This window comes from Xyrauchen texanus, chromosome 14 (assembly GCF_025860055.1).
Source record: "Xyrauchen texanus isolate HMW12.3.18 chromosome 14, RBS_HiC_50CHRs, whole genome shotgun sequence".
Classification (NCBI taxonomy): Eukaryota; Metazoa; Chordata; class Actinopteri; order Cypriniformes; family Catostomidae; genus Xyrauchen; species Xyrauchen texanus.
The window spans coordinates 18,079,039-18,101,245 of NC_068289.1; the positions used below are offsets into that span (position 1 = coordinate 18,079,039).

General features: G+C 36.8%; 1 protein-coding gene across 2 annotated transcripts in view; it reads right to left on the bottom strand.

The window, feature by feature from the left end:
* LOC127654896 (dedicator of cytokinesis protein 9-like) overlaps positions 1 to 22,207 on the bottom strand; it is a 145,080-nt gene that overhangs the window by 53,737 nt on the left and 69,136 nt on the right. For both annotated transcript variants that reach the window (XM_052142443.1, XM_052142442.1), the window contains 9 exons: positions 17,632 to 17,714; positions 15,684 to 15,753; positions 9,643 to 9,738; positions 9,426 to 9,560; positions 4,809 to 4,983; positions 4,517 to 4,569; positions 3,946 to 4,020; positions 3,404 to 3,544; positions 1,177 to 1,389 (listed from right to left, as the gene is read on the bottom strand). In XM_052142443.1, coding sequence (XP_051998403.1) covers positions 1,177 to 1,389; positions 3,404 to 3,544; positions 3,946 to 4,020; positions 4,517 to 4,569; positions 4,809 to 4,983; positions 9,426 to 9,560; positions 9,643 to 9,738; positions 15,684 to 15,753; positions 17,632 to 17,714 — 1,041 coding nt within the window. The remainder of the gene's footprint in view (positions 1 to 1,176; positions 1,390 to 3,403; positions 3,545 to 3,945; positions 4,021 to 4,516; positions 4,570 to 4,808; positions 4,984 to 9,425; positions 9,561 to 9,642; positions 9,739 to 15,683; positions 15,754 to 17,631; positions 17,715 to 22,207) is intronic.

Genomic DNA, 22,207 nt, shown 5'->3' on the forward strand with positions numbered 1-22,207 from the left:
TCAGAAAACTAACATCTGTAAGAATGTCTTACTGACAAAATCTGAGGCCTCTGCGGCCTGATTACCACAGAAAATATGTACAGTAATACGCTTTCACGAAGTCTCTGGGGCAAGGCAAACCTTTTTTTTAAAGCACAGGAATTGTTCAGTAAAATATTTCTGATATCTGAGCTGCAAAGGTGTCTAAATAGTCCTTTTAGCAGTGAGGAACTTCTGGTTATGCGTTGCCGATGGATAGTTGGTGTAGTTTTCTCTACACCAGTGCTTTACAGCAGTGTTTCCCAACCACTGTGCTGTGGCACACAATGTTTTTTATGATTTTATATTGTATTTTATGATGGAATGTGTGAAAATAGACCATGTAAAATTATGAAAAAAGTTTTTTTTTAAAGAAAGAAATTTTATTATACTGCAAAGATGACTGTTGGGTGATTTACATTTACATAGTGTTACTATGGCAGATGGATAAGAGGAGTTGGCAATGAGCAGAATAGAGACAAAAGAATAGTAATTAGAGGCACAATAATGTGCCACAGGAGAGAATGGTTTACACACTGCTGATCTGTCCAAAAATGAACATTTCTAGCGGTCCGATTGATGTGTATACATGCTGGATGGACCCAACCTATAATCATCTGTTAGTTCGATTTAGCAAAAAACGGATTTCAGTACGATTTCAGTCACACTAATGTGCTTACATGACATTTTAAAAAGACAAATTATTGCTTTAGTATGAATTAAATCAAACTTTTAAAGTGCATGTAAACACACTCAGTAATACTGGATGTAATTGGATAAGAGATCGGACATAATTGTGCACAAGACTGGTAATGTGTATTGGTTATCCTTTCCAGACAGTTGCATATTTTAACATTTTATCTACAGTGCTTCCCTTTTACCCACTTGGTTTTCTTTGCAAATGTATTACTGTAAATCTGATTCATTTTCCGTTTGTTTACACACACACACACACACACACTCACACACACTCACACACACTCACACACACTCACACACACTCACACACTCACACACACTCACACACACTCACACACACTCACACACACACACACACACACACACACACACACACTGAATGAAAATTGCTTTCTTTGGTGACCCACAGCAGGACACAAGTGTTGTATGCAGAGTATGTGTGCGTGAGTGTGTCCTCACCTGTCGTGGATACTGTATGGCATTCTCTGACAGGTTGTTGGTTGTAGGTTGCGCCCCTTGTGGGCCATCTGGTGCACTGGTGCTGATGTGAGTGCCTGATGCAGGCAGCAAAGCTTTTACAGACGGGTGGTTCATATCCACATGGAAGTCTGAGGAGATCTTCCGACCACTCTGAATATCAAACAATGACAGAGAGACAAAGAACGGCTCCACCTGAAACACAAACATAGAACCTCTCAGATGAAACAGGAAATGAGGTAAGGATGGTTTAGACCAGTGGTTCTCTGATAGGGTTGTAAACAGCAGGGAAAGACATTGCTAAATGCAATGAATAAAATGCAAATAACCATAGTTAGAATAAAAAAAATATAATTTGAAGTACACTAATATGAAATATTAGTACACTAATATGAAAATTTTGGGATGGAAATGTCAGCCACATAATGGAAAAATTAGAAAATTTAAACAGAGGGACAAAACCCTTATACAATTTTGTATTATATTAGTATAATGAATAATGCCATCCAGACCGCTAGATGGCGCAGCATGCTCACACAGCGCTGACTGAAACGCTGAAAGCAGAAACGCAGCCTTTTAAGGTTTAGTAATCGTGCAAGGGCATAATGATAACCATTATCACTTTTATCAGTAAAGATCAGACATCCCTTTGATTGGCGATTGTCCCTAAAGCGCAGCTTCCACACATCTCCTTATTTTGCGCTCCGCAAAAACAGTGAACCTAGTTATATTCATTCAATTAATGCTTGTCATTAGCAGGACCATACACAGGGCCTACGCTGTCTTCAATGATCCTGGAAACATTTATCGCGACCGAAAGAGCAATTTGTGAAAATGAAATATTAAAAATGCACACCTGATGAACGAAGCAGTGATTGTGTAGAATAAATAGATCGTTCTACACAAAATTATTGTGAAACAATATGTAATTATTAGGCTAAATGTGAATTAATATTTCCGGTGAGGAAAATTACAAATGTTTAAAAAGTTACGCACAAATAAAAAGAAGTTACACTGATGAGCAACACTATACGGTCACAATACAAAAATGTCTGAGGTAGGACTTAAAGCACATCCTTGCACATTTATGTTACAGTAAGAGCAGTTTTGGGAAACGTTTATAAAATTGCTCATAGAAAACGCTATTAACCACTAAGATCAATCGTTATTGGGAATCGGGCCCAGATCAGTCCAGAGCCTTTTGCAAAACAGTTTTGCAGGGAGTCAAATTTCAAAACGCACCATAACTATCTAATCCTTCAGAGCAGTCAATTCAGCATCAAATCATACCCACATATCAGACTAACAAGAAATAATGCTGTACAACTGCTATGACCTATAGTCCTGAATTTTTTTATGTATTCCTATTGTTACATGAACCCTAATCCCATGCGTCTCACCTTGAGAATCTCCGTAAATTTGTTGTAAAAGTCATTACATTTGCCTCTTTATCTACTGAAATCAGAAATTAGCCACTAATGACAGCATCAGGATCTTTCCATTCTGAGTGAAAAGGTCTTCTAATCATATTTTGGGCAGCCTTTGGACAACAATTCCCATTTAGCTCTGAAATTAATTTCACCTCTTTTCCCTCTCAATGAAGAAGAGCAGTTAATATGAAACATTTTAATATCAGATAGTTTAATATTCTTCTGTCATTTTTTCTTTTCCCCTTCTGTTAAAATAGACTAAAATAAAATTAGATTAACGAAAAATCAGGAAAATAGGCTAAATATAATAAAGAAATATAATTAAATTACACAGCTTCTGCTGGTGTGAACTTCACAACAGAGTAATAAAGAGCTCAAGTTCAAACACTCAATTATTTCTTTACTGCATGTTAATGTATGAAAACTGAATGTACATGGGGCACTTCTTATTTTGTGATTTGATTATCTTGTACAGTGCTATTATCATCCGTTCTCCTTTTTATTTTTTTTGGTGTTGCTATGGACAGGTTACATGACATGCCCTCACCCTTGAAACGTAAAAGAAAACACAACCTAGACTACATAAAATATGTGTTAGAATTTTGGTATTTTGTTGGATTGCCATTTGTCCAGGTCCTGAAGCAAAACCAGTTGAGAAGCACAGTCTCAGATATTAAGGCAGCTAGAATTATTTTCATTAGAATATCATATGTAATTAGCAAAGGTAACAAATGATCGTATTAATCAAAGTTTATAATTCGTTATATGTGGTAGAGTACGTTAGTGGTGGGTCCCTCTTCGTTCTCCGCCACACAGCTCTGAAGGTTGAAGGACAAGTCATTACAGTTCACCAAGATCCGCTTCCCAAACTTATCCTCAAATGGCTTCACATCTAGCTCGATTCCAGAGAAATCCAGTTTCTGCTCAGAGTGAAAGGTGAGATAAATGTTCATGAGATTCATAAATGGCAATATTTGAGCCCACTACCAGTCAAAAGTTTGATCATGATTGATTAAATTTAGTTGAGAGTGTGCAGAGCTGTAATCATGGCAAAGGGTGGCTGCTTTGAAAAAACTAAAAGATAAGATAGTTTTCATTTATTTAAAATGTTGTGATCTCTACACAATTCTACTTCCATTTCATAGTTTTGATTACATTACCATTATTCTAAAATGTGAAAATTGTAAGTAACAAAAAATATGTAGATGTTTTCCAAACTTTTGACTAGTACTGTACTTGTAAACATGAGCAAGTCACTTTTCACACTTTATTAAAAAAAAATTATATAAAAGGTTCGTTTACATCTGTTTTAGTGATGTACCTGTATGTCTGGGTCTAGTGTAAAGAGTTTCAGCCGTGTCTCGTTTCTCATCTTGCTCTCGATGTCTCTAGCACTCTGGAGAGAGACAGATTCAGTTTTAGAACAGCCTCGGACCAGATCAGAATGTGAAAAATCAATGAAAACAGACTCCAACACTTCAAATCCAGTGTCCATAATTGGTTCATAGTGGCATTGACAGCCAATCCTGCATATTCTGATGAAATATGGTAAATCTTTTTGCAGGTCACATAAAAATCACAAATATTCCTTTACATTATATTAGATGTTTCACCATAAGTGCTGATTTTTAAGAGTTTATAAATTGACTTCTTCCCTGTCTGCAGCAAGGAATTCCAATATAAAGGTATCAGTCTCATCGCAGGTTATTCACTCAAAAACAAATTGGTCTCACCCTGTCTAAGTAAGTGGCTCTTGGACAGAATAAGCTGCAAAGGGGATACGGCTTTATGTCAATCGTCAAAAGTCTGGCTACTGTGATCATTTCTGTGTTCAATCACTGTATATGTCCAGTACATCTCACACTTTGTTCCTGGACTCAAATGTGACCTACCTGAAAACTGTCCATACTGCCAGAGGAGTGATCACTCTTCCCCTGCTCTTCATCTACAAATAAAAATGGACAGCGAGAAAGAGAATGTCATTACTCCACACACCGAAAACACACACACACTTCACACAATACCTCAAGAGACAAAAATCTCTGTCATTGTATGTATAAGCACATCCATGTGAGAAGGTCAGTGTGGTACATGTGGTAGACTCAGCAAAGTGTTTTGCTTTATAAATGTGAACAGAAAGACTTTATATTATCATTATGTTGCAGAAATAAATAACACAGTCACCATCGTGCAAATCTCCATTCCTTTTGTCCTGCATGGCGAGCTCAAAACTGCTGTTGAGGATTCTGTTGAGTGTGCTGATCCAGTCATCCATCTCACTTTCGGAGTCTGCAGCCAGAACATAACCACTCTTGTCCTGCATCTTCAGCTCGAATGCAAACCGCCGCACACGACAATTCTACACACACATACAGGGGAAGGGATTGAGCAAAGCATCTCAAACACTACACATTTCTCCATCACATCCTTATAAATATACTCAAAACATTAAATATGATAAGTGTGACCCAAACTTTACAGTATTGTGTCTCTGATGAATCTTTTCAAGCTCCACAAAGTAAGTTTTATGCTCTAGAACTTTAGAAAACCAAAGAATCATATATACAACTTAAGCATCCACATCGAAAAATGGTCCTTGATAAGAAGAGGGCTCTTTACAGAACCTCAGGGGGTGTCAAGAACAACAGAATAACTTTTCATCCATATAATGCATTGTTGTCACAGGATCTCACTATGTTGCTTGTTTAATTTATGCAAGTGGCATCCAGTTTTCATCTTAAAAATATGATTAATTTGCATTTTGTATCCAATTATGTGTCAAAATGTATCAATCTTTGTCCAATCAAATAATGGGTTAAGAATAAGATAAAAATACAAAAACAGTTAGAAACATTAAAAATGTCATTCTGAAAGTTCACAAATGACCCCGCTTGGTAGTTACAATGTCACAGCTATAGGGGCTTTTGGGTCTTAGAGGTACAGGCAGCATTTTTCTTGTTTAAAAGTGGATGAAATATTGTAGTTGGCTGCAAACTGCCTTCTGTTTGCCTTCTCCCTTCCATAAAGAAAAATATCAGAGTCCAACTTCACATCTAATTTAAAGAAATTATGGTAGTGTTAAATTCATGAAATTTGCTGACAAATAGCTTGCTGGCTGTTTAGACTCATTGAGATGTAGCGGTTCAGATAAGATAATAATGGCATATCACATCCTTTTTTCAATTGTGCCTTGCCTTTATAAATATTCTAAAGTATTCTTGTATTCTGAATATGTTACTTTTTTATGTGATGTATCAGAATACAACACTGGAAAAACTGAGACTTGTCCTCCGCCACCTGGATTGAGGTGAGTAACCAAGCCACCACGAGGACCTACTGAGTAGTGGGAATTGGGCATTCCAAATTGGGAGAAAATGGGATAAAATAAATTCATAACAAATGTCTCAGGATAAATTATAAGAAGTTTGTAGAAATGTTAAAGTGCAATTCATGAAAAACATTCTTAAGAAGTCTTTTCAGGTCCACTTGGTGGGTAAAGAAACAGAGCAGGGACTACCCTGTTACAGGCACCAAAACACTTTCCCGGACTCTCGGTTTCACCATACCACGTTGTTGGAATGACCTTCCCAATTTCATCCGTGAAGCTGACTCACTCTCTGTCTTTAAAAAACGTCTAAAAACACATCTTTTCTAAGAGCACTTAACCAGTCACTTAAAAAAAAAAAAAAGATTCTTGTTGCACTTAAATCTGTTTTGAATGCTATTCTGATGCTAGTAAAACTTTGTAGTATGGCACTTTTCATACAAATGTCTCCTTAAGATGATTCGCATATGTTTTCCTCTTTTGTCAGTCACTTTGGATAAAAGCATCTGCCAAATGAATAAATGTAAATGTAAACATATTGTATAAAACTGAATGCTGCATTTTATGCCTATAAGCTCGTGCTAAAATACAAAAGTTGTATTTTGGCTTTGCTATATGGAACGCATAATTGTAATTATTTTAAACCAACTGAATACTGTTTAAAAGACTCTAAACTGCCATTTAAGGGTTAACTTCTGCTGCACCGAGTCACGTGACAACTAAATTACATTGATTTCCTTGAAGTGTTTCTACTGGCACAGAGCACACAAAAGTGCCTCTGGTAAGAAATCTCTAAGATTTATCATGTTTTTCACCTGTTTGGATGTAAAAAGTAGAGTTTCTAGATTCATTGATATGTCAATAAAAAAATTCCTTCATTCAATGAGTTTATCCAAAAACTGAAAAAGTTTGCTTTCATAGGCTTTATATGGAGAAAGGAATGAAAATAAGTTGCATTTCAAACTGTTCTGAGACCAGTGCAGACAGACAGCACACTGTAGATTAAGTCATACACTTTTGAATTAATCTGGTAGGGACTATACTTTTTTTACATTAGTCCATAAGATTTATTCTAGAAAAGATTTTTTTTTTTTTTATATCTAACTCCCTCATTTCATCTGTTCAATTGGAAACATCATCTCTGGTGAGTTCAGAGGTGTTGCCACATATGAAGAAAAATAAATCATATACTTGGCACTTTAATGTATCCCAACAAATGTTAAAGGCTGAAATCAATGAGTAGTATATGGAGACCAACTGGTCCTCAGTATCCTCTGTGGACGTGGCTCGGGAGGCACTTAAGGTAGTTCTTAAGCTTTTGCTTTACACTGATGATATTTTATTATTTGTCTCTGACTCTATTACATCTATGCTTTGCCTCTACAGAATTATGAATTCCTTTTCTAAGTTCTCAGGATAAAGAATTAATTGGTCTAAATCCAAAGACTTGTCTCTGACAGTGTGCTGCCAGGTATTTATAGCTGCTCTACCTGTTCTGTACTGTTTTTGGGAGTAGCACACACACCCCTAAAGTGGCAGATACTCTGGGAGAGGTGATTACTGCTTTTATATGTTGTGTTTTTCTTTGTTATATATATACACGAATCAATACTTTGAAAAAAATATATATATATTTTTAATCGGGAGGAAAAAAAAACATGGTTGGCAGTGATTGGATGATGCTGGCCATAACTTTGAATCTGAGTTAATTATGCTAATTTATGATGTAATGTCTCTAATGTCTTAAAAAGCTGAATAACCCAAAACACTTTAGAAACTTTATTTTTTTGCATCATTTGGTCTATTCAGCTCAATACAACTACTTTATTATATATATATATATATATATAAATAAATAAAGTGCAACCTACTGTTGCACTTGTGTACATGGTAGTGTGACAATAAAGTGATTTGATTTGATTTAAAATGTCACAAATTAGTCCTACTGTCCACATATGTGGACATACATTTTTAGGGAAATACATTTTGTATTTTGTATAAACTTTTGTATTATTATTATTATTATTATTATTAGGTGCTGCTAGTTACAAATTAAAAAAGAATGCACACAGTATTCATGCTCAGGTCTCAGGAGGATGCTTTAATAACGTGTGTGGTAACATATTAATGTATGTACATACTTTATGATGTTTACATTGAAAATACATTAAAATAATCATCAAGTAATGAACAGCAGGGGTCTGCAACCTTTTTGACATGAAGTGCCAAACCTCCTCCAAAGAGATACAGAGAGACAGACAGACAGGCCCTCTCCATTCAGAATAAAACAGCTTTTATAAGGTTACTAAAATATGACAGGAGTATCTCATGTGAGTGGTTGCTTTACTACATACGTTTCAAAATTAGCATAAAGAACTGGGTAGCTTATGCTATCTTGATAATCTCAGTTGTAACTATTTATTTACACCAAGAAGGCTTTTCTGAAAGCAAAAAGCAACTAATAATACAAGAATCTTAAGGCTGTCATCCCCTCAACCGCACAGCGCGACCAACGCAAAGCAGATGTGTTTACTTGAACAAACCTCTACAGCAGCACCGCTCAAACTGATTTGCGTCGCACCATCAGCTGCTCATGATGAGCAGTGGTCGTTCAAATGGCTTGCCAGTGCAACACGCCATAGTTGACTAGCACAGTTTCTTCTTTAATAGTGTTTGGCTTTCCATTCAGTTCATCACTAAATAAAACAGGATGCACAGGAGATTAAGAGGAAAGAGGATGTTTTGGCATGCAGATGTGAGGGACCTCAATATGTCGAGGGACTTTTAACTACATGAAATACATACTCCTCTCTTTCACTATCGTTCACGTGCGAGTGATTATTGCGTGCATGGTGGATCAAAAAAATATTTGCGGACTCCCTTACAAATGCCTCCGTGGACCCCTGGTAGAACACCCTTGATCACCAGTAAACTCCAGTGCCCTTGTTGAGGCAGACGAGGACAACAGGGGTAAAGGTTGTGTCAGGGGTCAGAGGAAGGGGGCTAATTACACGGATACAAAGCATTAGTGATAGAGACAAAACAACACATGAAGGGTGTGACGATGATTAGTTGACCATACCTAAAAGTGATTACAGCCATAAAATGTTCAAAGATTCCACACAAAAACTGCCCATAGGGGCTGTGAGTGTGTGGGTGGGTGTGTAATGTTTTTCGCTTTATTTTGGGAGTGTAAGTGGGAAATTCTCTCCTAGAGAGTAAGTTCATCAATTATGAAAACACACTCCCCTCTGTCATCTCTCACTCTCTCCTTTCTTTGTATAACCATTATGCTAAGCTCTCCATTCTTCTGGGGTCATATTCTAGTTTGGTAGCAATATATTTTTCCAAATTCATGTATAAAATTTTGTCAAGGTTTCTTTTTTCATGACACTTTCCACCCTCCATATTCTTATTATTTACTTCTATATGACTCTAAGTTGGGTTTTTAAATAGGACTGTGTTTAAAATGTTACCTGTACTACACCCATACAAGAGTCCAGAAAGATGGTTCCTTTGGGCTCTTTGTTGATCTTCTCATCCTTGTAGAAGTTGAGATTATACGACCCATCTCCCAGCTGCGTCAGGTGGAAATACCTCCTTTTGAATGACTGAAAGAAAGAAAAGATTAAATAAGACATGAAAAACAAACACTGGTGCATAGACTTGTATTCTTGACATGAAGAATCTCACCCTCATAGTGACGCTGATGGTGCTGTTGATGTTGCCCTTATGCAGCCAGCCCTGTTTGATGATACCTCCCTTCTGTGAACCCAGAGAAGCAGTGTCCTTCACACACACAGAAAGAGAATAGTTAGCTTTGTGATGACGATCCAAGCCTTGTCTGTTTGATCCTACAGCTAAAACAAACTTGGAGTCAAGTGGGAGTCAAAGAAGAAAAATAACAGAATCCAGACCCATGACTGAACAGAACCTTCGATTAACCAGATTCAACTCAAACGACCCAGGGCAGTGCAGCACACTACAGAACCTCCACTGCAGTCTCTGGACAGTCACTGTAAACATCAGTATAGTGTCTGGATATTAAAACAATCTTTGATGAGCAATAAACTATGTGTTTACGTCAGCAACATGTAGTCAAGGCATTCTTGAACTTTGCAATCATATTTCTAAAAGGGCAGATTTATGTTTTTCAATGACAATGTTTCCAGCCAAAAACGGTTCACTCACTCTACATTATTCCATTCTACTCACTGAACTTCCACTCAATCCATCCAGAATAGAGCAATCACAAAAAATAATGCATATTCAACCAATTTCCTCATTCTCACTATAGCTTGCAATTAATGTCTCACTTGTGCATATATCATAAACAGTGTTATTTCAACTTCAGGTAATTTAATGTACCAGAGTTTTTTTTTAAAGGTCACTAAAACTGACTTGGACATTTTTTACTAGGCCTTCATTGTTTATATTTTTATTTTTCAAATGCCTTTTATTTGTAGAAGACCCAGCCTTTCAATATTAAATCATGAAAATCCATTATTAAAAATATTAATTATTACATTATTAAAACTATGGTAATCCCAAAAAAAAGGGAAACAAAAAATAAAAATGTATTTGAATTATTATTTATTGCATTTCAGTTTTATTGTTAATACCTAGTAATTACTAAAGTTGTTGTAATTATATAGTACATAAATGTATAAGAGTACTGTAAAATAAAGTGTTACCAAAGTTTTTTATGTTCTAATGTTATGACCAATCCTGTTTTGGCAGAAATTACATACTTCAGCTTTAAACATGGAATTCCACCAGCTAAACCGCCCCCTATCCAGCATAAACCAGCCTGGACAAGCTCTGAAATTGATTCTGTCCACAGGGCCAACAGACCACACTTGGCTTTCTGATGTTTCTGTCCTAAAACCCCCTTCATGAAAGCAGGAGGACAAGAGGTGGTAAAACTGCAATACACCAGATCGGCATCTCTGAAATACCAGTCATCAAGTTATTGAAGCCAGAAACCCTCCTTATCAAATCACTGTGGACACTCTGCAGATATAAACCAACCACACACAAACACAATAGAGTTGAAGGGATTACAGGAGTTGTGTAATATGGTTTTAATTCTTGGCCTGAATGTGCAAGTGGGCAGATTGCAGATGGAGTTTCATAGACCACACACAACTGCTTTCTCTCACTTTCTAAAGCAGTCAACAGACATTGACATTAGGGCTGTAACTAACAATTAGTTTGATAAACGTTTAATCTAATGATTATTAGAATGATTATTCAACTATTCGTCAATTATTGCAATAATTAATCATTCGATTTTAACCAATTATTCAGCTTGTGCCCCAACATAAAAGATTGTATTTAACGTGCTTAATACCAATAAAGAGGAAAAAAAAATCATCTTTTAATAATATCTCTAAATGACATTCACTGAATTAAAAGGAGAAAAATACCTTTTCTTAAATTTAATTCAGTAAAGAAATTTACTACAAAAAATCATATTGTTTATCAAGTGTTTTTGTCTTGTTTTCTATTTAAAATTGTCAAAAAATCATTAAAACAAGATACATTTACTCGAGAAGCAACATTTAAGATATTTAGGCTTGCTTTAAGAGAATGTTTCCCTTCCTTCCAGTGAGGGAAAAAAGTATTTGATCCCCTGCTGATTTTGTACGTTTTCCCACTAACAAAGAAATTATCAGTCAATCATTTTAAATGGTAGGTTAATTTGAACGAGAGACAGAACAACAACAACAAAAATCCAGAAAAACGCATGTCAAAAATTGTATAAATTGAATTGCATTTTAATGAGGGAAATAAGTATTCGACCCCCTCTCAATCAGAGATTTCTGTCTCCCAGGTGTCTTTTATACAGGTAACGAGCTGAGATTAGGAGTAACGAGCTGAGATTAGGAGCAAGGGAGTGCTCCTAATCTCAGCTTGTTACCTGTATAAAAGACACCTGTTCACAGAAGCAAACAATCAATCAGATTCCAAACTCTCCACCATGGCCAAGACCAAAGAGCTGTCCAAGGATGTCAGGGACAAGGTTGTAGATCTACACAAGGCTGGAATGGGCAACAAGACCATCGCAAACAGCTTGGTGAGAAGGTGACAACAATTGGTGCGATTATTCGCAAATGGAAGAAACACAAAAGAACTGTCAATCTCCCTCAGTCTGGGGCTCCATGAAGGTTCTCACCATGTGGAGTTGCAATGATCATGAGAACTGTGAGGAATCAGCCCAGAACTACACGGGAGGATCTTGTCAATGATCTCAAGGCAGCTGGGACCATAGTCACCAAGAAAACAACTGGTAACACACTACGCCGTGAAGGACTGAACCTCCTTCCCTCAGCCACGGCATTGAAAATGGGTCGTGGATGGGTATTCCAGTCTCCAGACCTTAATCCCATTGAAAATCTGTGGAGGGAGGAGAAGGTTCGAGTTGCCAAACATCAGCCTTGAAACCTTAATGACTTGGAGAAGATCTGCAAAGAGGAGTGGGACAAAATCCCTCCTGTGATGTGTGCAACCCACCAGGCCAACTACAAGAAACGTCTGTGATTGCCAACAAGGGTTTTGCCACCAAGTACTAAGTCATATTTTGCAGAGGGGTCAAATACTTCTTTACCTCATTAAAATGCTATTCAATTTATAAATTTTTTTACATGCGTTTTTCTGGATTTTTTTTTTGTTGTTATTCTGTCTCTCACTGTTCAAATTAACCTACCATTAAAATTATAGACTGATCATTTGTTTGTCAGTGGGCAAACGTACAATATCAGCAGGGGATCAAAAACTTTTTTCCCCACACTGTAAATATAACTGTATTTTGTATATAAGTGTATGTTTTACTTTGTTATACTTCTGCGAGTGCAGTAAAGACAAAATATAATTATATTCAAGATCTATTCTCTAAAACCAAGTTTAAATATCTTATATGCTGATTCTCAGGTGAATGCATCTTTTTTTTTTAAAGCTTTTTTAGATATTTGTATTTTTAATATTATATTCAACATTCTCAGATAACAATTTTTCCTTCTGCAGTATAGTTGCTAAAGTAAATGTACATTGTTTTAAAGGAGTTTTAGATATTTATATTGGAAAACAAGCCAAAAAAAAAAAAATATTTTGTAGCAGTGTATAATTGGGCACACAGACTACACTCTCTCACCTTTCTGTTCACTTTAATCCATCTTTAACTCACAAAAAAAACAAACTCGCTCTTATTAATAAAGCTGTATATTGCCAATTTTCTTCACAATAAGAAATGCACAGTGACACATATATTATGATTCAATAAGTCGTGAGCAATCATGTTACAATCTAGCTGCAGCAAGTGTCTGCACTCGAGGGACGAGCGTCCCCGTGACAGAGTGTGCATCAGTCGGATGCAGTTTCAATCTCTCCCCCTTAGATTGGGACATTCATGCAAATCATAGAAGACCGCACAGAGAAATGGAAGATTCAGAATTTGTAGTTATTTACATGATCTGCTTCCATATGATTTGAACTTTAATAAAGCTATAACACATTAAATATAACTGCATTTAAGATGTAACGCCGGGGTGTTTCCTTTTAAGTTTTGTTTCAGCGGAGCGGCACCTCCAGCTCCACTTATTCCACAACGAGAGTGCATCTGTATATGCTCTTGTATTTTTGCATTATAATTCCTTCATACTTTGCGATCTACATCACCTGAAGCTGTTTGGAAGGTTTAGAGTGCATCTGGACTGTGAGCGGTTTTCTTCCTGTCCTCAGTCAGGCGCGAGCTGCAGTGCTGCTCTCGCGCATCATCATGAGAGTTTAATGTGATCTCATGTTACGTTAAATGAGATCAAATGACTATTCGAAAAACTTTGTAGACAATGTTTATTGTCCATGTTGTCGATAATGTCGACTAATCATTTCAGCCCTAATGGACATACAGTCTGACTGAGTGTACAGTCTAGCGAAAAGCGATTGGCTTGAATTTGCACATTCAAATAAGGCTGTTGCAGTAAAAACAACACATGTGTTAAGACTAGATGTGTCTTAAAACAAACACCACCACAATTCTAGGGTGTTTTAGGTGGTTGCCAGAACACTGCTAACATAACATATATATGTTTTACGTTTTTAATAAACAACTTTATAGATCTTAAGTGTTTTCCTTCACAAAATATTACATATATTAATACTTACTATGACTTGCAGTGCACTCTGTATATACTGTATACTTTGTATGAAAGTGCCTTCATATACCAAAAATGTGGTGGTACCTCCACAAAACTATGTAATTGTTATTGCTGTGCTCTCTTTAACGATCAATAACAGCTTTGCTGTCATTAACTGTATCTACCCAAAGTATCTAATAATTTTTAAGACTGACGATGGGTTTTGTTGGTTGAGATCAGTGTTTGACTCTTGTAGCGTTTTGATGCTTTCATAGTTAATTTGTCACATGCCGAGTTTTGAACAAATGTATGTAAATAACACAAATAGATGAACAAAGTAATAATATATCAGAATTTTAGAATTTTTTTTTTTACACTATTCTTTCTAAACACCCCTCAAACTGTCTGCATGATAATACTGCCAATACTCTTGTCCAGCAGATGAACTGAAATAGGTTGTGGAATGTCTGGAATGAGCAAATCAACAACAAAAAACATCATCGTTTTTTTACAGTAGTAAAATAGACTGTCGATTAGTGGCACCTATTATAAAGGTGTGGATATGCTAACTGCCGTCATTCCCCTCGCTTAATCCATTTGTCTGCTATTTGTTGTGTCACCTCTGGTGTGAAAAAGCCTTTAGGACAGTTTTAGCAATAGTAATAGTGATTTTTGCAATATCAAGCACAATAACTATTAATGTTGGTAAAAAGTCAAAGACTCTGATGGGGTGTGATGTAAAATCTTGATGAGATGAGGGTAATAGAATTTCAGTGGCATTCACAGTCAATAGTACAGTCCAAACTGTTCCGTAACACAAGTTATACTGTATTTAAGTCTGCAAGAGAGCACACATTTGGACTCACCTAAAAACATGACTCAGTCTTGAGTGGGAATCATTAGTAACATTTAATATGTGGGTTGGATTAAGGGAAAGGAGAATTCTGGGAAGGGCGAAGGGAAGAGCAAAAAATAACAATGTCAGGTCATCGGATGTCCAGTTACGGGCCATTCTGGGAATGGAAGTCAGATTCACTCTAACAATGTATCTTAACCAGGCACAACGCAACAGAACCACAAGTGATCTCTTCTTGTGTATCTAAATTTTTGGCCGGATCAACTGTGAAAACAAGCAACAAGTGTTGAGCTACATTTTGCCAGATGTTTGGTTTCTACTTTTGTCATGTTTTTTGTCTACTTTTGTCACAGTGAAATCTCACTGGTTCGAAATCGTGCCCCACATAAGCTTTATATAAAACAACAAATCTGTTCTGATCAGCTTTGATTTTGACACTTCTGGTAGCATTTTCACTTTCAGTGAGGAACTGATGCTAGAAACTTAACCCTTGTATGGTTAGGACACAGTAAAAGAGTCTAATTCAACCTGAACTCCATATTAGGTCTGTTACAGTCCCTTAAGGCAAAAGTATACCTCATCATAAACTCTAAACTTCATTTTCAACAAGAGGAAACCCAAAAAATAAATCACAATGCTAGAAGTATGTGTGTGTGTGTGTGTGTGTGTGTGTGTGTGTGTGTGTGTGTGTGTGTGTGTGTGTGTGTGTGTGTGTGTGAGAGAGAGAGAGAGATTAATCTGACCTCATCTTTATCAACGTCTTCATCCACCTCAAACACATGCAATGCTAAATTTTCAGGTCTGGATACTTTGCTGTGTGCAAAACAAACACAAATTAACATTATTAACATATTCAGATTCACATATTCAGAATTTACATGGAAATACAATTAACTGCACTTACAAGGAAAAAAGGAAAAAACAATTCTGTATATTTGTGATGCACTGTGCTGCTTAAAACTTTTTGTTTGAAGTGCATAAATGCTTGCTATAATTTCATAACACTTGGTATGAAAATGTATTAATTTGTCATTAACAAACAATAATTTATATAAAGCTTGAAACATCATTAGTTATTGCACATTCAGTCAGAGTTGTAGTTAAGCTTTGATTCGTAGTTCACATTTTAGGTGATGTGATTGGTCACCATTTTAATCACATTTTCCCTTTCACTAGTTCATTTTTAATATATCTAATAAATAATTGAGATTACAATTACAGCTACCACAACTAGCCTAATCGTGAAAAGCGTCAATTATAGAAATCTATGTAGGTCAAGGTTTGCATATAATTATTTAGTACCTTTATGGGCATTGGACGTTGAGCTACCGTAATTAAGTGTGTGTAAGTGTTAGTTTGTTAAATGTAGAGGTGCGGTTATGGTACGTACGTACGTATAATATCAGTTAAGTTTTTGGCACAATAAGCAGTCATATATTTGTAATATATGATAATTTTCCACCCTCGTTCTGTCCCTCTGTCTGAAACGCTCTGCTTTGGTATTGCTTCTCTTTTAAGATTTGACAGTAAACGGCCACTGTTATGATTGCTCTCTGTTCTTTACTGACTTGCTCTCACTTTTCCATCTCATGCCAGATTCACACATACTCCGTGAGTGGAGCAAGAGAGACGTGAGCAATTCTTTGCGTTTGGGCTTTGACTTTGTCTGCATCTCTTTTCTAGGTTCCTACGGCAATTGCGGGCAGTCACATACACTTGTTTATTAGCGTACTTGGTCATGATTGGTTAATACATCAAAGTCCATTTCAAGGCAAGTCAGTCCAATGAGCAGTCATCTTTGGAATGCTCTCGGGCATGCTTGGCAGCTATTTTCTTTGTAGGAAAGACCGAAATTTCCAAAATGTCTGGTCAAGATGCAAAACTATAAATTGTAGCGTATAGTTGGTTCAGTTTAAATATTATTTGTTTTTGCGTCTTTTCTAAAATCATCAGATTATTTTAGTTTTCTACTGTACACAGAACCGCGGAGTTCGGCGTGAGCCGCAAGTCAAAAAAACGCTCAGAGGCAAAACAATCTGTTCACTGCCACGTCCGGGAAGTTTATCCTTGTGAATCATGCTTGCAATGTGAAGGGTGTAATCAGTTAACATGGGCGCCGAAATGAAAGCACACTGCTCACGCCACACTCACGGAGGATATGTGAAACCGCTGTCACTGCTCACCTTTAATGGTTGGGCTACAGAAATGATATGGTAAAGTAAAAGTTGATGTGTTGTGGTGGAGGTGGTCAGATGGAAATATCTACCAGACCACTAATGACATACTAATCAATGTAATTATAAGTTTCTTTCTATAGGTAATCAGATATTGACCATAATCCACACTCATCTGGCTGAACTTTGCCTCATTAGAAGATATAAAAAAAATAAAAATAATAATAAAAAGATGATCATTTTAATAGTTGATGGGCCTGTGTGTGTCTGTGTGGCGGGATTTCTGTGCTGTGATGATGATGACTTCATTGTTCCTCTGCTGTATTGTTACCTAGTAAAGCAGATATTTCCTGCTCCTTACTTCCAAGCAAACAATTTTCCAAGAGCCAACAATCTCACTCACAGACACACACGGTTTAGTACATTTTTAACAATGATATAGTCTGCAGTCTTTTGTCCCTACAACTATAATCAGTGTGATGCAGGCTGTAACCTGTTTCAGTGTATTTAGTCTTACTTGGGAAGTTGTCTGAAGTCACCAGAAAAATCCTCATATTTGTAGCTGACAACATGCCAGTCAGATATGTAGGTCTTTATGCACTGAAAGAAAAAAAACATAATATCAGCAGCAGCATTATTTTTTCACTTTTAGAATATAAAACTCCAGTTTAATAAGCAAGATCATTCACACAAACGTTTTTTTTTTTTTGTTTTTTGTTTTTATAAGTACATGATCTAAAAAAGGCAAATAAATCATAGCTATGGTCAAGACACATCAAGCTGTAGTGCTCAAGTGAAAGACACAGGTGTGAGGTCAGCCCAAAACATGTCATCCCAGTCCCATGATTCAAGCTGTGTTCCATTCAACTCGGAGAGCTGGAATTACCAACTTAAAGCACAGTTAATTCTACTCTTTTTTTGATTATCAAAAACTTGTAGAAAAAACATTAGAAATGCAGCATCAGTTATCAGTTTATTGCTTAATCTCAAAAATATGACCCTTCTTTGACACATTTGTGTATAGTGGTCACTGATTTTAAAATTTATTGAACAATCATGTCACGTATTTTCATTATCGATCATCGTTTTCATGCTTGATCATTGCTGTCACTTCAGAGTACTCAAATAATGGTGCTGATCCCTCATCTGTCTGTATGTGCCGTGGGGTCCAAAACTCTTGAGTTCCACTAGTGAATTTTTTTATTATTTATTTATTTATTTATTTTTTAAATGGCACCCAAGATGGTATGGACTCCACAAGTTTGTGCAAAACCTTATGATCATATTGTCCAGCATGATTTGAGAATGTTTCAAAGAGCATCTTGTGTGCTTCAATGGAAGCAACGAAATCTGACCTTTATCAGAATAAGAATCAGAATCAGCTGAATGCTTACACATACAAGGAATTTGTTTTGGTGACAGGAGCTTCCAGTGAACAACAATACAAAAACAACACAAAAACAGAAGCAAGACATGATAAAAAAAAAAAAAAAAGAAAAGAAAAAAAATTATTATACATATACGTACATACACTCACCTTCATACATACCCACATACACACACGTAGTGCAAATCTATTACAAATCCGTTACATAAAGAGCAAAAATACAGTATATTATGTACAGTGCAATGTATGTAATGGCAGAAGTGGATATGTTGAATAATATAAATAGACTTAAACTGTGTATTGCACATAATTATTGCTCAATGGGGCAATTTAACTGTTCATGAGATGGATAGCCTGAGGGAAAAAACGTTCCTGTGCCTGACGGTTCTGGTGCTCATAGCTCTGAAGCATTGGCCAGAAGGCAACAGTTCAAAAAGGTAGTGGGCTGAGTGTGTGGGATCCAGAGTGATTTTACCAGCCTTTTTCCTCACTCTGGAAGCGTATAGTTCTTGAAGGGAGGGCAGGGGGCAACCAATAATCCTCTCAGCAGTCCGACCTGTCCTCTGTAGTCTTCTGATGTCTGATTTCGTAGCTGCACCAAACCAGACAGCTGCTGAAGTGTAGAGGACAGACTCAATGACTGCTGTGTAGAGCTGTATCAGCAGCGCCTTTGGCAGGATGAACTTCCTCAGCTGGCGAAGGAAGTACAACCTCTGCTGGGCCTTTTTCACAATGGAGTCAATGTGTGTCTCCCACTTCAGGTCCTGTGAAATGGTAGTGCCCAGAAACCTGAATGACTCCACTGCTGCAACAGTGCTGTTTAGAATAGTGGGGGGCAATATTGGGGTGTTCCTCCTAAAGTCCACAATCATCTCCACCGCTTTGAGTGTGTTCAGCAAGACGGGCAGCCATTCAACCTCCTTTCTATATGCAGACTCATCGTCATCTCGAATGAGGCCGATGACAGTGGTGTCATCTGCAAACTTCAGGAGCTTGACAGAGGGATCCTTGGTGGTGCAGTCATTGGTGTAGAGGGAGAAGAGTAGTGGGGAGAGCACACATAAATAATAATAAATTGATCAATTGTCACACATTATACATACATTTCTGCATATACATGGTGAAATTATGTATTTTTCACATATCCCAGCTAAGCTGGGGTCAGAGTGCAGGGTCAGCCATGATACGGCGCCCCTGGAGCAGACCGGTTCATGGGCCTTGCTCAAGGGCCCAACAGTGGTGTCTTGGTGCTTGAAACCCTCACCTTCTGGTCAGTAAACTAGAGCCTTAACCGCTGAGCCACCACTGCCACACAAGCTGCTGCCTGTCCGTCAGAAAGCTGGTAATCCACTGACAGATAGACATGGGAACAGGGAGTTGGTTTAACTTAGTCCGGAAGTTATACATTATACGGCACAGAATTTTAAATAATAATCCCAGATTTTATTTATGTAGTCTCAGATTTTTGGACCCCAGAAAAATATTATGTTACATAGTGGATTAATTCTCAATTTATGTTGTGAAAAGTCAGACCCGCCATCAGGGGAGGTCAAAGGGTACAGATGAGGCCCAAGGCCCAGGGGGGCCCATGCAAAGCTCTATGTTTAACCCTTAATGGGATCAAGTACAACAATTTACTTACCGACTTATATCACTGAAAATAGAATGTTTATGTATTTACATGATAAATACATTAATTGTTATCATTAAAACACTTTTCACCTTGTCATCTGATTCTGATCCCCATACCCCCACTGTTATTGTGTAAATGGTCGAAACACCTGACCAATCAGATGTGGAGAACACACACGATGTGCATTGTGCAGCTAATGTAATGCAGGGACTAACTAGAGAGACAAAATGCCTTTCCATCTATATAAATAAAAAAAGTAAACATCGCAATTTTCCTGCCACGTAGGCAGTAGGCATGTAACTGTTTCAAGGTTTCACAATGTACCTCAGTTTTAAAATGGATGGTTATTATATAATAAAAATATAAACGGATTTCAGAACTTTTCTAAAATCCTAATCAGTTTAATTAATACAGAATTTGCACCATTTACATATCATCATATAAACTTGGCTAGATAAAATAAATATTTAAATTGCACCTTCCTCATGTTTTTTATTTTGATTTATTTTTTAATTAAGCTTCAAACAAACAAAGTCAAATGTACAGACAATAATACATATATAAAGAGAAAAACAATACAGCCAGGGGGAAGGCTAAACATTATGTAAATATATTGAAGGACTCACATACAGAAACCGTTTTAATTGCTTTCTTATTATGTGAATGAAAAATAGTCTTGATATATTTTGAATTTCTTTTTCAAGAACCAAAAACAAAGGTTGGGATTTACTGTACTTACATTTATGTAATCCTCATGTTGCATTTGACTGTCACTCAATTTTAAAGGTGACGTGGAGGTTTCGTGAGTGCTGCGCATCACAGGCACATCAGAAGTCCAAAACAAGCGCATCATCCATACATGTCCGGGCAAGCTTGAACCTTTATTTCCACTGTTTGGGATTACTTGGCTATGTAAAAGACCCACGAAGCACCATCAATGCTGATGGCTAACCAGTCTGTTAAGTTTGCTGCAGACTCAGTTGAGAAACACTTCAAACCTTAAGCACAATCTCCGTGAGCACCATCCCACAGAATTTGCGGAGATGAATGTATGTGGAAATACAGTACACGGGATAATTAATTATAGCCAGCTTCATAAAAACACAAGATTCAATGTAGTTTTACATGATTTGTAATGACTAGTTAAGCTAAAGTTCTGTTTATGCTTTCTGTCACATTCACAAATGCAGCAAACGGATTTAAAATCTAGTTCAACATTACGATGTGCCTGCCAAATATTCTTTTGCCTAAGTGCAGCGCAACAGCAGGCAAATGTGTTTGATAATGCTAATAATATGCTTTATTTGTAAAACATTGTACTAAATAGGGTTTACAAAATGCATGGCTTTTGGTGTTCAGGAAATTGACATCGACAATATGCATGCAAGAAATTTACAGTGAAACTGTGGCAGAAATGGTCAGTATTGGACAACATTTTTAGCAATTATTTAGTAAAAAAACTAAAATCATTAAGAGTAAGACAACATTCTTTATTAGAATATAATTTTTATGTATCCAGGTTGGCAATGAGCATGTACAAGCACTCCGCACAGTTTAACCTCTACATGTTTAACCTCTACATGGCGCAAGTTTATAGGTCCTTTTAACATGTAATCTGTTAGCTAAATCAACTTTCTTTGACAAACATTTAAACTACTTAATTGTTTGCAGGGAAGCTGGTTTAATTACTACTCTGAAAACCTCCTCCTCCCCAGCACCACCGGTCTAGAGCTGACTCAAGGAGATTGTATGTATATCTAATTGTGCAGCAACAACATGTCTTACAAGATCAACACAGCATGCCAGTGCTTCTTCTAGCAGTACTAAGTCTTCATACTTGCTCTGCAGCATTGTAAGCAGATCTAGTTCGCCAAGATCAAACCAACCAACTTTTCATATCCATTATAATACCTTAAATCTATTCTGAGAGTTGTCATGACTGAACTACAGTATAACATTACTTTGTTTACTTTTCTCCTCTATTTTTGGGTCACTGTTTCATGCATAGTCACTCTGCACTGAAACAGATCTCATTTATTCAGTGAAGCCTTTGCTCTGTGTCCAATCCAATGT